This window comes from Gavialis gangeticus, unplaced genomic scaffold (assembly GCF_001723915.1).
Source record: "Gavialis gangeticus isolate Ggan-Ray unplaced genomic scaffold, GavGan_comp1, whole genome shotgun sequence".
NCBI classification, from domain to species: Eukaryota; Metazoa; Chordata; order Crocodylia; family Gavialidae; genus Gavialis; species Gavialis gangeticus.
The window spans coordinates 66,560,433-66,573,797 of NW_017729032.1; the positions used below are offsets into that span (position 1 = coordinate 66,560,433).

Here is a 13,365-nt window from a genome sequence, read left to right on the forward strand (position 1 = left end):
TCCTGTGCCACTTGTGGCCTGTGTGCCCCCCCCCCCCAACTCCTGACTAGGTCTCAAGAACCTGATTTAGCAGATTGAGTTTAGACTATTACTTACCTTATTATAAATTAAGTAGCATGCATATTTTCTGGGGAAATATTCAAAGAGGTATTTGTACTGCCTAATTTTCAGATGTATGGGAGGGCAGGGAGAATATGTGTAATAGAAACATGACTTGGAACAAAATGTCTAAAACAGGAGTTATTTATTTGGAGTCCTGGATATAAGACAGTATTTAGTTACCATCATAGTTAAGTACTGGAACAGGCTACCTGGAGATGTGGAATCTCTGTCACTGGACATTTTTTAGTGCAGACCAAGCCAGGCACTTATCTGGGATGGTTGGGGGGTTGACTGGATGACCTCCCAAAGTCCTTCCCTTTCCATCCCTATCTTACTGCACCTATGATGAGATGGTTATTAGTGCTGTTGCAGTAGTGCTTAAGGACTCCAGTCAGGGGTCAGGGCTGTTCTGTCCTGGAGAAATAGACAAAATCAAGATATTCCCTGTGAGCAAAATGCAACAGATGAATAAACAGGCAAGCAAAGGAAGGGGGTAAGAGAGAGGACAGAGTTATAGTTTGCAAAAATGCAGTTTACCTTCTCATCAGGTTTAGCTAGTCCTTCACTTTCCTCCTCTTAGTGGTGTGATTTATCTGCCAGCTGAACCAAAAACTTCTGCAAAATAGTGTGGACAGAGTATTAAGAGACATGAAGAGCAGTCTTGTATTGGTAGAAGAACAGGCTGGATTCTATAATATTTGTGTCTTACCAACTCCTAGTTTAATGGGGAAAAAGTTCATAATGCAGACCAGGGCTCTTCCATTTTGACGTGGCCCCTGGGTAGCACAGCGTGCAGGCCACATACCCCTAGACCCTGCTGCATGGACTATGCCAGCAGCCCCTGGCCCTCTGCTCCTGCATGGGCTGTGCCAGTGTTGTGTAGACCCCTAAGCCTTCCCCTGCCATATAGGAGTGGGAGAGGTGGCCGCTGAGGCTCATGGGCCACACTAACTCCTCATGAGCTACCGGCTGGGACAGCCCTGATGTAAACTGGCAGTGTAGGATTCAGTTGAAATAGGATTATGCTGGCTTAATACTTGATTATTAAAAAGTAATTGCAAAACAGTCCTTGTCTTTCATTGGCCTGAAAGAAAAAAAAGTCTGTGGTTTCCATAACAGGATGCAGAAAGAAGTCAGAAGTACCATGATGCTTTGCATAGTCTGTATCTTAGTAGATATCAAAGCACTTCAACATTTAATGAAGCAAGTTTCAGAACCACTGAAGGATTGCTTGAAGATTTGAATTATGTTTGTTCTACAGTTGGGAAAACAGATATAGAAGTTAAGAAGCTTGTGTCCACCTTACAAGTGTGTAGTTTACGTAAGGAAAATTATATCTTTGGAGCCAAAGATCTTATAAGGATGAACAACAAATGTGGAACTACTTTTCCATGGCAGGTGGCTGCAATATTGAAGGAGAAGATGAGAGCTGGGATTTTGGCACTGGTGCTGGGTTTTATGTAGATGCCACTGAAGAGCCTTGGAAAACCAACTATAGAATGTACTCGTACATCAAGGATGAGGTAACTTTTGATTAAATCAGTATCGGTAAATACATTAAAATTGGTCTCATTGTATTAGTTTTGACTGTTTTGTCTTGATTAATGGGGCCTGCCTGCATTTTAATTGAAATGCTCATTATAGTGAGAAGGCTGCTTACACATGAGAATTAGACTGTTTCCATTAGCAGTCGCATCTTACTACTTGCAAAAAGGAATCCTTGATTAAATGTGTTTAGAAAGATGAGTAAAAAAAAGCTATCTTTTAACTTGCCATATGTGTGGTCCTGATTAAAAACTAATGTTAACAGAAACACAGAGTCCAAAAAGTCTCTCAAGAACAGGCTGGCATTCTACCTCTTTGTGGATTTGGTTAAAACAAGAACAAAACTGGAATGAATGCTCAAAATCTTGTTCTACATGTATATATGCAGAAAAAGACTGCCATTCCATGGCTAGTTGACCAGCATTTTGTAGATCATTGCATATATTATTGCTTAATATCAGACATTTAAAATACTTCCCTTTGTCATTTTTATAGTGGTGTTCAGATAGTTTTCAGTGTGATCCTGGCTGTTTAAACCTGATAAGTGCATGCCATAAAATACTTCTGTGTATTTGGTCTCAGAATCATTTTAGCTGTACTAAAACAGTGAAGTAGATTGGGGTGGCAATCTTTTAGGAACAACAGCCAAAATTAAAGCATATCGGGGCAGGGTAGGCAAGCTGTAGCTCGGGACCTAGTTGCTATCAGTATCCTGATACATGTGCAACCCAATGACCAATGTCTGGCTTTGTAGCCTGGATGGAATTGCTTGGTGGGCTGGATCTTGCCTTCAGGCCATAAGTTGCCAACCCCTGAGGCAGATCCATACTAAGCTGTGTAACTTGCAAAGTGTAACCATGTAAGTCATCTAAGTTTTTCACTTTCCTATTTATCTTTTTCAGCTGCCTAAACTAATAAATGCCAATTTTCCAACTGACCCAGAAAGGATGTCTATTTTTGGGCACTCAATGGGGGGCCATGGAGCTCTTATCCTTGCTTTGAAGAACCCTGGAAAATACAAAGTAAGATACTAAGTTTTACACAACCTTCTAAAGAGAAATGGGTCAGAAATCAAATGTTGCTTTAAATTCTCTTGTTACAGAGTTGATAGTTGCTAGGAGCATCTCTCAGCACTGAATGCTACCACAGCATGTGTTGGTGTTTGTCGTGGCATCAGTGAAATGTTAAGAATAGAAAAAAAAACCCCTACAAGATGCAAGTTAAAATTGAGCTACATTGTCCTCTGTAAGAAAGAAGATAAAGTCTTAATGCTGTGGCTGTTCAAGTCTAAAGAAATTACTATAGACTCACCAGAAAGGTGATCTGAAAATGTAGTTGTGCTTTTCACCCTCCCTTACTTAAATTGAAGCATTTATTACCTGCAAATCGATTATTATATCGCATTAGGCATACTACAGATATCCATTAGTTCCAGCTACTACAGAATGCCACAGCTCTAATCCTCAATGATGCAGGCTCACTTCTGTTGGTCTTTGTACTTTTTTCTCTTGATTCTTTCTGCACTGCGGCCCAACTTCAAAAGGAGGGAGGGAGAGTTCCCTATCCCACCTGGTGATCAGGAAGTGACATAACTAAGTGCTCTAGTCAGGTGCTGTGATAAAAGGGTAGGGAGCACCACCACTGCTACTATCCTGACTCATGCATTTTAAAAGAAAAGAATGATCCCTGCTTAGTTCTGTGAGAGGAAAAAATGGCTGGAGGCATCTGCCTTCAAGAAGGATTCTGGGCTTAGACTCCTCAGTGGATGGAGATGCCAGCCTGCAGCTCTGACATGGGCACCTAGACTCCAGAAAGAATGGAGTTGGGGATGCATCCTCATGCTCAGAGAAATATTATTGTTTGTTTATTTTATCAGATACTTGCAGGCAGGTTCTCCCTTAGCAGATGCTGTGGATCCCATTCTGTGGTACCAAGCTGTACAGGCAGCCTCTGGGCTTTGGATCCTATTCTGAGCCAGGCACCAAAAGGGTTAGGCATTACAATGTCTGTTGCTTTTATTTGATCTGTTCCTGAGTCATCTAATAAACTGCAGAACATAACAAGGGGAAAAGGTAAGATAAATTCCCCAAGGTTAAATGGAAAACGTTGCTTATTTGACCTACTTATATTGTGGTGAGACCAAGGGTTTTTCACAGACTGCTTGTGGATCACAGACCCAATTTCATAGGCATTTTGAAGCAGCCCTGCCCCTCACTGCTGATTGGTGGAGGGGCCCTGGCAGCCCTATCCCACACTGCTGATTGGTCAAGAGGCAAAAACCGCATGGTTAAATAGCAAATTCTGTGGAACTATCATATAAATTACCATATTATTATAAATCTAATATTAAATTTAAATCTAAATCTTTGTATTCTGGTAAGCATTTTTTAAACGCCAGTTCTGAGGGAAATTGCGGCCAAAGCCATTTTTCACAGTGATCATGGAGATTGCCATTTTTTACAGTTTCTGTGAAAATCACGAAATGGCAACTTAAGTAGGTCCTCGCCCATTTGTATCAAATTAAATAAAGCTAATACACACACACGAGTCTCCATTCTATAAAATTATATTAGAACACATATAATATAGAAAAATGAACAATTCGGCAGCTAACTTGGAGGTCAGGGCAGAGCAATCTAAATTCTAACACAGTAGATGTCTCAAATTGACATAGGCTCTTACCTGAGGAATACAGGATGACAAGGTATCTGTAATGACCCCCTGTAGAGCCTTTTTCTCACTCTTTTGGGTGACAAATTGCAGTCCTCTTCAACTAATATGTAGGCTGTTCCTTGTACCTGTGAATATTGCAGAAGCATTAGCACTATTGTTGTTGAAAGAAGCAAGCAGTGTGTCACCAGCGTTTCAGAACAAGTCATCTCTATATGTGTTTGAAGCTTGGAGGGAGATAATGAGATTGTTAAAGTAAGTGCCTGGCCTGGCCTGTGAAAATCATCTGAATTTTAGTTTCCGAACAACTGCACCACACCTGTATCCCCTCTATGGTATAATTCTCTGGTGCTTCTCTGACTATAAACATATTCAGAGATATTTCTCTCAGAAGGCAATGGGACTTGGTCTAAGAGGACCACTAGACCACCCTAGCTCTTGCTCTGGCAACAAAGCACTTACAAAGAGATAGCGGGGTAGTACGTCTCATAATACAATGTAGCTTTCATGCTCGTATATGTGTTTAGATTAAAGTAAATATAACTCCCCTCTTACCAGTTTCATACTGCATGTTCATCGTCAGAACAGCCATTCTTTAATTTATAAAGTCATATTTCTTGCCTATTTCAAACCGGTCTTTAATTTACAGATACTTCTTCCAAGTAATTCTTCTTCCAGTAAGCATTATTTCTTATAATAAAATGAACTTTTGATTATTTTATTTGGTTACCTTCTTTTTTACGTTGCTGGGCAAATGCCTTGCCTTCTCACTTAGCACTCCAGTAGCAGGTCTGTACGAGATCGTGTAATGAGTTAGAGTTCAAGACACTATAATTCACACGTGCAAAGGAGGTTACAGTGTTTAGAAATCAGGAGATTATAGAGGTATATAAAACCCAAAAGATTCACAATTGGAAAGGTTGACTGTGTCACCAAAATAATGCGTCTCGGATCGTCTTCTTCTCCCCTTCAATTGAAACAAGAATAGAACACAATTAAAATCTAATATGTATTTAATTCAAAATAATGTAAAATAATGAGAGAATATTTGTCTCATCCCTCATCTGAAACATCCTCCTTATTCAAAATGGTTAGCATTTTGAAAGATGTCATTGCTTCTCATAAACATAACTTTCTTCTTTCAAACCATTGAGCATTATTTCTGTTTCCTATTAAGAATTCAAATTTCACAGGGAATATGCTTGTAGGAAGAAAGAGTTCTTTACAGCAGTTGGTTAAGGAGAAACTTCAGAGGAATTTAAAGCACTAGATAATTGGAGATAGTTTTGTATAAAATGGTGGGGGGAAACATAATAGAATCATAGAAAAGTTGGGACCTCAGGAGGTTAGCTAGTAGTGCAGCTCCCATCCAATGAAGGATCATTCCAAACCATCCCATTCAAATGCTTGTCTGATCTAGTACTAAACTATACAGTCAACCCTGTCAAAAACCCCAAGAACATCCTGATCTGCTACAGGTAAAGCAAGGGGATGAGAGGTCCCATTGTCCTGTCGCTTAAGCATAAAATATGATTGAGATCCAAGGAAGAGGGCCAAGCTGGAGGAAGGCAAAGATCTGCAGTTTGTATCAAACTAACTGTAAGGAAAAAATTGCTTTCTGATCCCAAGTGTGGCATTTGATCCACTGAGTCAGTTCTTGATGGCTACAAGTTCCTTTTGTGGAATTCTTAAAATAGTTTTCTCTGCCTGGGTAAAATGGCATCTCTAGCAAGTGCTCCCATTCAGGGAAGTAGAGATTTCTAAATTCAGTCAGTCTGTGCATAATCACCAAGCTATGCGATAGCATTCTCAGTGCCTACGTGCAGTTCCTGTAGTCCACCACTGAACTTAATACACAGTAATCTTTTGATTCTGCACACTAATAATGAAGGAAAAATTCTTTCAACTTCCAGTTAACATCTAAGGCCTCTATGCTTTAGGCCGTTCCTTACAGTGGGAACCATGCCTCGCTTTCAGTGAGGCTCTGCATGAAACAGCTTTCAGGATGAAGGTCTGAACTTGTTAGGGGCTCTCTTAATCTGGACCAGTTTAATCTTACCAGGTAGAAATGAAGGCAGATGGCACAGTCTTTGCATGAAATGCAGCCTCCCTTGATCTTCATAATTTTCATCTCCCTTAGCCTGCTCATGGAACTCACTCTTTAAAGAAAGAGGACAAACTATAAGGCTTCAATAAACAAAGCATAAGGTTCTCCAGACAGGTTCACAGATCCCTTGAGTGTAAATGCAAACATAGTCTACATGCAGGAACATTTTTTCCTCTCCCAGGGCTATGTTACTGATATGAGTCTCATCTTTACAGATACTGTTTTTGATCAGGGAAAGGTTATAAACGTGACTCTTATTTTCCACATCATATTCTAGACCAAGGGTTGGCAGCCTACAGCAGGGGCAGGCAATTATTTCGGGTGGAGAGCCACTTAGTGAATTTTGGCAAGCTGTTGAGGGCTGCCCATGCAGCCCTGCCCCTTGACAGACACACTGCCCCGGTCACAATTTTGGGACTGAAAGTCCCACCCCTAACTTCTAGCCTTTGCCACTGGAAGTCCTTCCCCTTGCCCCTGGAAGTATTCCTTTGGGGAAGATGGTTTGCCATCTTAGAATGGAAAAAAAATCCAAATTATATACTAAAAATCAAACACAATAATATATTTTAATTTAATTTTTTTTAAATTGTCCTGATGTGTATGTGTTTGTGCTGTATATGTACAAGTGATTGCATAATAGCTCAAAAGGCAGTCTTACTCTTGTATAGTGTGTAGGGTGGTATGGGTGGGTGTGGGGTTTCTGGGGAGCTATGGGTGGGTTGGTATGGAGGGTTTGTAGGGATGTGTATGTGATTGTGTGTGGGGGAGGCTGTGGCTGTGGGATTTGCAGGAAGGGTTTGAAGGCATGTAGGGTGTGCATGGGAGCCCCTTGCGTGCGCCCCCCTGAGCCAGTCAGCACCCTCCACCACCCTGCAACAGCCTAGAGCCTGAGTGCCCTGTGTCGCCTCCCCACCACTGCACAGCTCCAGCATGGCTTCGCCCACTCTGTACTGCCCAGCTGTGGCGTGTTCTGCCAGCCTTGGGCATGTAGCAGTAGCAGCAGGGACCAGTGCATGCAGCCATGACCCTGTGCGCCCCATGTGAGCTCCAGGCTTGCTCGTCGGGGCTGAGCGGCAGCAGCTGGGCAGAAACTGCTGCCTGGCATGGGGAAAAGTGGCTCATCCCCCACACCACCAGGCAGTTTTTGCTGAGGCCACCTGGAGCACTGGCCTGCCCTGCAGCTCCTTTACCGCTGGCTTTGGGCTTCGCAGCGTGGCAGCAGTGACAGTGTGGACTAGCTGCAGGGCAGCTCGCAGGTGGTGGTGAATGAGCTGCACCATAACCTAGCACAGCATGGGCTCTGGGCAGCCGCAGAAAAAACTGTTTGGCAACAAGGGGGAGGGGCCTCTTCCCCCATGCCAAGCAGCAGTTTCTGCCCAGCTGCTGCTGCCTCTGCTGCTCAGCCCAGATGGGCAAGCCCAGAGCCAGTGCTGGGGCCCAGACTGAGCAGCAGTGGCACAAGACAAACTGGGTCTTCTCTATATAGATGGGACTACTTAGCAATGCAGCAGTTATCCAGTTGCAGCATGCTACACATTTGGTCCCATTTCTGCAAGCAAAATCTAACTCCTAGCAACTTATACCTAATAAAGTCAGCAGTAACCTGATTTTTTTTCAGTCTGTGAGCCCTGAATGATGAATAAATCTTACAAGGATGATACAGTCAGGTGATTTAAACTGTATGGAAGAAGGGCATTCAAATCAATTCTATTCTAGTTTTCGGTGGTGGAGTAGAATGAAGCAGAATGCATAAAACTGTTTGAGCCTATTCTGAGGACTTTTTAACTCTGTGGGCGAGTTGTGCAATTAGAGTTGAGTTAGCGTGTCTTTTGATTCGCACTTCTCTGTGACTGAGAAGGAAGTTTTCAATTTTTATTTTTTTTTTTGGAAACAAGCTGGCATCAAGTGCTGAAGGAAGTACATGTTGAGGGCATTGTATCCTGAAGATGAAGTAGGATGCCTAGTTGTGGTGCATCCTATATTCACATCCCATTTGTGGTCTTATAGTGGGTTTTTTTGTTTTAGTTTTGATTTTTTTTTTTGGAGAGTTGTGTTCTTATGTGCCTCAAAAAGGAACATACCCCAGGTTATCTCATAGGACATTGATGGAACACTATGGGTTAGAGAGAGAACTTTCTTATTCAGAGTACTACAAATGTAGCTTGAGGCCTCTGCCAGATGCTGCATTTGTTGTGGGATATATGCAAATTTCCCATCATGAATACTAACTTGCTTCACATTAATACATTGGTCTCTGGATAAAAATGGCCAATCTACCACAAAAATGGAGGATCACAGAATCACAGAAAGTTAGGGTTGGAAGGGACCTCAGGAGGTCGTGTAGTTGAACCCCCTGTTCAAAGCAAAAACATCCCCAACTGGCTCATCCCAGCCAAAGCTTTCTCTAGCTGGGTCTTAAAAACCTCTAAGGATGGAGCTTCTACCACCTCTCTGGGTGTCCTATTCCAGTGTTTTACTATTCTCCTAGTGAGAAAATTCTTCCTAATATCTAATCTAAACTTCCCTTGCTGCAACTTGAGACCATTGCTCCTTGTTTTGTCATCTGCCACCACTGAGAGTCTAGGTCCATCCTCTTTCATACCCTTCAGGTAGTTGAAGGCTGCAATTAAATCCCCTCTGTCTTCTCTTCTGTAGAGAAGCCCAGTTCCCTCAGCCTTTGCTCATAAGTCATAACCCCCAACCCCCTCACCATTGGTGTTGCCCTCCACTGGACTCTGTCCAATTTTGTACACATCCTTTCTATAGTGGGGTGCCCAAAAGTGAACACAGTACTCCAGATGTGACCTCACCAGTGCTGAATAGAGGGGAATAATCACTTCTCTTAACCTGCTGGCAACACTCCTACTAATGTAGCCCAGTATGCTGTTAGCCTTCTTGGCAACAAGGGCACACTGGTGGCTCTTATTCAGCTTATTGTCCACTGTAACCTCAGGTCCTTCTTGCAGAGCTGCTCCCCAGCGAGTCAGCTCCCAGCCTGTACTAGTTCAAGGGACTGTTCTATCCTAAGTGCAGGACTCTGCATTTGTCCTTGTTGAACCTCATGAGATTCCTTTTTGACTAAGTCATTCTGAATCTTAGCCCTACCTCCACCATATCTACTACTCTTCCCAGGTTGGTGTCATCTGCAGACTTGCTGAGGGTGCACTCTATGCCATCTTCCAGGTCATTGATGAAGATATTGTTGAAGACTGAACCCTGGGGCACTTCACTTGATACCAGCTGCCAACTAGACATCAAGCCATTGATAACTACGTTCTGAACCTGATGCTCCAGCCAGTTTTCTATCCAGCTTACAGTCCATTCATCCAGCCCATTCTTCCTTAGCTTGCCTGCCAGAATGCTGTGGGAGACGGTGTCAAAAGCCTTGCTAAAATCAAGGTACACCATATCCAGCAATCTCTCCACATGCATACAGCCAGTCACCTCATCATAGAAGGCAATCAGGTTGGTCAGGTATGATTTTACCCCTAATTATCATTTTTTTTCCTCCAAGTGCTTAGAAATGGATTGCTTGAGGATCTGCTCCATGATTTTTCCAGGGACTGAGGTGAGACTGGTCTGCAGTTCCCTGGATCTTCCTTCTTCCCTTTTTTTAAATATGGGCACTGTGTTTGCCCTTTTCCAATTATCTGAAATCTCTCCTGATTTGCCGTGTGTTTTCAAACACGATGGCCAATGGCTCTGCAATCACATCAGCCAACTCCCTCAGCACCCTTGGGTGAATCCCATCCAGCCCCATGGACAATGTCCAGTTTTTCTTAGTAGTAGCCCAGCTTTTTCTAACATGCTCTTTCACTGCTGTTGGCTGCTTACCCTGAACTGTGCAGTCCAGTGCAGTAGCCCAGTAGCCTTGCCTGTGAAGACTGAGGCAAAAAAGGCATTGTGCACTTCAGCCTTTTCTGCATCGTCTGTTGCTAGGTTGCTTCCCTCCCCCATTCAGTAAGGGACCCCACACTTTCCCTGATCTTCCTCTTGCTACCAACATGCTTGTTACCCGTCTTGTTACCCTTCACATCCCTTGGTAGCTGCAGCTCCAATTGTGCTTAGGCTTTCCTGACTTCATCCCTTCATGCCCAAGCAAATGCTCTTATATTCTTCCCTAGATATTTGTCCAAGTTTCCACTTCTTATAAGCTTCCTTTTTGTGATTTAGTTTACTGAAGAGCTCTCTGCTAAGCCAAGCTGGTCTTCTGCTGTAACTGCTAGTCTGCCTGCACATTGGGGTGGTTTGTTCCTGCATTCTCAGTCAGGTTTCCTTGAAGTACAGCCAGCTCTCCTGGACTCCTCTCCCCCTCGGTCTGGCGGCCTAGGGGATCGTGCTCATGAGTTCCCTGAGTCAATTGAAGTCTGCTTTTGAGAAGTCCAGGGCCCTTACACTGATGCTCTTCATCCTTCCTTTCCGCACAATCCTGAACTCAGTCATCTCGTGGTCACTGCTGCCCAAGTTATCATACACTACTACGTTCTCCACCAATTCTCCCCTGTTTGTGAGCACCAGGTCAAGAAAAGCACAGCCCCTAGTTGGTCGCTCCAGCACTTGCACTAGGAAGTTGTCCCTAACACTCTCCAAAAACTTGCGTGCTGTTGTATTGCCTTCCCAGTAGATGTCAGGGTGATTTGAAGTCCCCCATGAGAACCAGGGCCTGTAATCGGGAACTTCCGCTAGCTGCTTGAAGAAAGCCTCATCCACCACTTCCTCCTGGTCTGGTGGTCTACAGCAGATGCCCACCACAACATCTCCCTTGTTGCTCTCCCCTCTGACCCTAACCCAGGACAAAGAAATTGTGTTTCAAACAGTAACATCTTTGTCATGTCAGGATAAATTTAATGTATGGCTAGGTCTCAGACCCTCCACTATCCTGCAATGCTCTCTCTTCATTTCCTGGGAGAGGGAGGAAAAGCTGTCTCTTGAATAGAGCATCTGTAGTAGCCCATCCCCCTCCTTCCCTACCAGGTCCTTCTCACCATTGGGTATCTGGGAAACAGCCCTGATCCCAAGCTGCCTACTCACGTTTTATACTTCCTACTGCTGTGAAAATAATATCAGAGGGGACCGTAGATGTAACAGCATCTGAATGTGCTTTTAGCTTACAACTTGCATATCAAGATGTTGTTTCTTAACCCACGTATTGTTTTGTTTCTAAACAGTCTGTGTCGGCTTTTGCTCCTATCTGCAACCCAATTCAGTGCCCGTGGGGAAAGAAAGCCTTTGGCGGCTATCTAGGATCAGATCCAAGTAAATGGGAGGTAAGTGTCATGACATAAAATATAGAATCAATTTTAAAAACTACACTTTGCAGGAAGAAAACTGAAAAGGTAATTGCAGTGTTTTTCCTTGGAAAATTGCCACGTTGTCAAATTTTACCAAGCATTGAACTCCAGTGTACAGGTCTTGGGTGAATACTGACAGCCATCAAACTGCTGGGGGCAGTTTGTTTTAAACACAGCATAATAGGAAGCTGTTATCAGATGCACATAGTACATTCTCACCAGGGTAAGTAGAATGAGGAGCAAGCTGCAGCCCTTTCTTCAGTGCCTGAAAATAATGAGGTCAAAAAATCAGATCTCTTTTTAGTGTGATAACGTAACAGAGCAAGTGTCTGAAAATTCTGCACTGCTAAATATCCTCAGCACAAAGCAATTCTTTCTTACCCAGAAAGACCCAGAGCTTTAGTACAGTAATGGTTTGCAACCTTCTGGGTTTGCAGCTGACTCCTGAATTAAGAAAAATCTGCTCAGCTGCTTACTGTCATTTTTACTTCAAAGGGCATCACTTCACCAAGCAACTGCCATTCCATGCAGCTGAGCACAGCAGCTAGTGCCCTTTGAAATAAGCCGCAGCTCTGAAGTCTAACGCAGCTATATATGTATGCCCCCTGCTAGTTTGCAAACCTTCTTCTTTGCATGGGGGTGGTATCTAAACCCTGCAAAGAACCTGGATTCCAGTCTAGTGGTAAATGAAGGGAGAAAACTTCTGGATCTAGATGGATTGGAGACTGAGAAATCTCAGTTCTGTAGAAGTACCAGGCCTAACAATCAGGATTAAGAACTCCAGGCATTGATACCAGTGTGGCAGGATCAGGCAGTGTGCTAGGGCTCTGAGGATAAAACCTTAAACTTAACTTTGAAAGATTTGGCCCTTCTGTTCCTTACCAGCTCATGTATAGACATACAAAATAGCAGCCCATATATGTCATTTATGCTCCTAGGAACAATACATCTTACCCACTTGGTTTATAAATTTAACTCCTAAGCTAAGAACCGCACTCTTGAAAATCAGGTTTTGCTGTATTTTTTTTTTCTGTAGGCCTATGATGCTACCCATCTTGTGAAGTCCTATCCAGATTCCCATCTGGACATCTTAATTGATCAAGGCAAAGATGATCAGTTCCTTTCAGCGGGGCAATTACTGCCTGACAACTTCATTGCTGCCTGCACAGAGCAGAAAATCCCAGTTGTCTTTAGATTGCAACAGGCAAGTATCAAAAGGAAGCATTTGTAGCTGATGCATGTATTTCATAATCGCAGGGTTGACTCTGGCCGCGTCTAAATGAGCACGGATGTGCTCCTTGCCCCACCTCAAACCCCTTTGAGGTGGGGCAAGAGGCATGTGTGGGAACGAAAAAATGTTCCCTGCGCTGCAAGTTTGCAGTGCGGGGAGAAAATTAGACTCCTAGATATACAGAGGTCTAAAAAAATCAAAATTTAAAAAAGTGGAGCAGGCACTGAGGCAGTCAGAGGCTGGGTCCTCCACAGAGATGCTCTGGCTGCTCCTCCCCCTGGTGCTGAAACAGCATGCAGCCACCCAGGCCGTGTGTTTCAGCACCAGGGCTCCAGTGCCGGTGAATAAGGGGTCAGAGGAGCTGGAAGAGAGGGGAGGGGACCATGGGGGGGACCCCCAATGGCCCCACCCACTCCCCC

The 13,365-nt window shown here is 43.6% G+C and overlaps 1 protein-coding gene across 3 annotated transcripts in view; it reads left to right on the forward strand.

Annotated features, from left to right (window-relative positions):
• The window catches only part of ESD (esterase D), a 53,141-nt gene that overhangs the window by 17,310 nt on the left and 22,466 nt on the right, over positions 1-13,365 (forward strand). For all 3 annotated transcript variants that reach the window (XM_019525245.1, XM_019525244.1, XM_019525246.1), the window contains exons 5-8: positions 1,501-1,625; positions 2,550-2,669; positions 11,593-11,691; positions 12,752-12,919. In XM_019525245.1, coding sequence (XP_019380790.1) covers positions 1,501-1,625; positions 2,550-2,669; positions 11,593-11,691; positions 12,752-12,919 — 512 coding nt within the window. The remainder of the gene's footprint in view (positions 1-1,500; positions 1,626-2,549; positions 2,670-11,592; positions 11,692-12,751; positions 12,920-13,365) is intronic.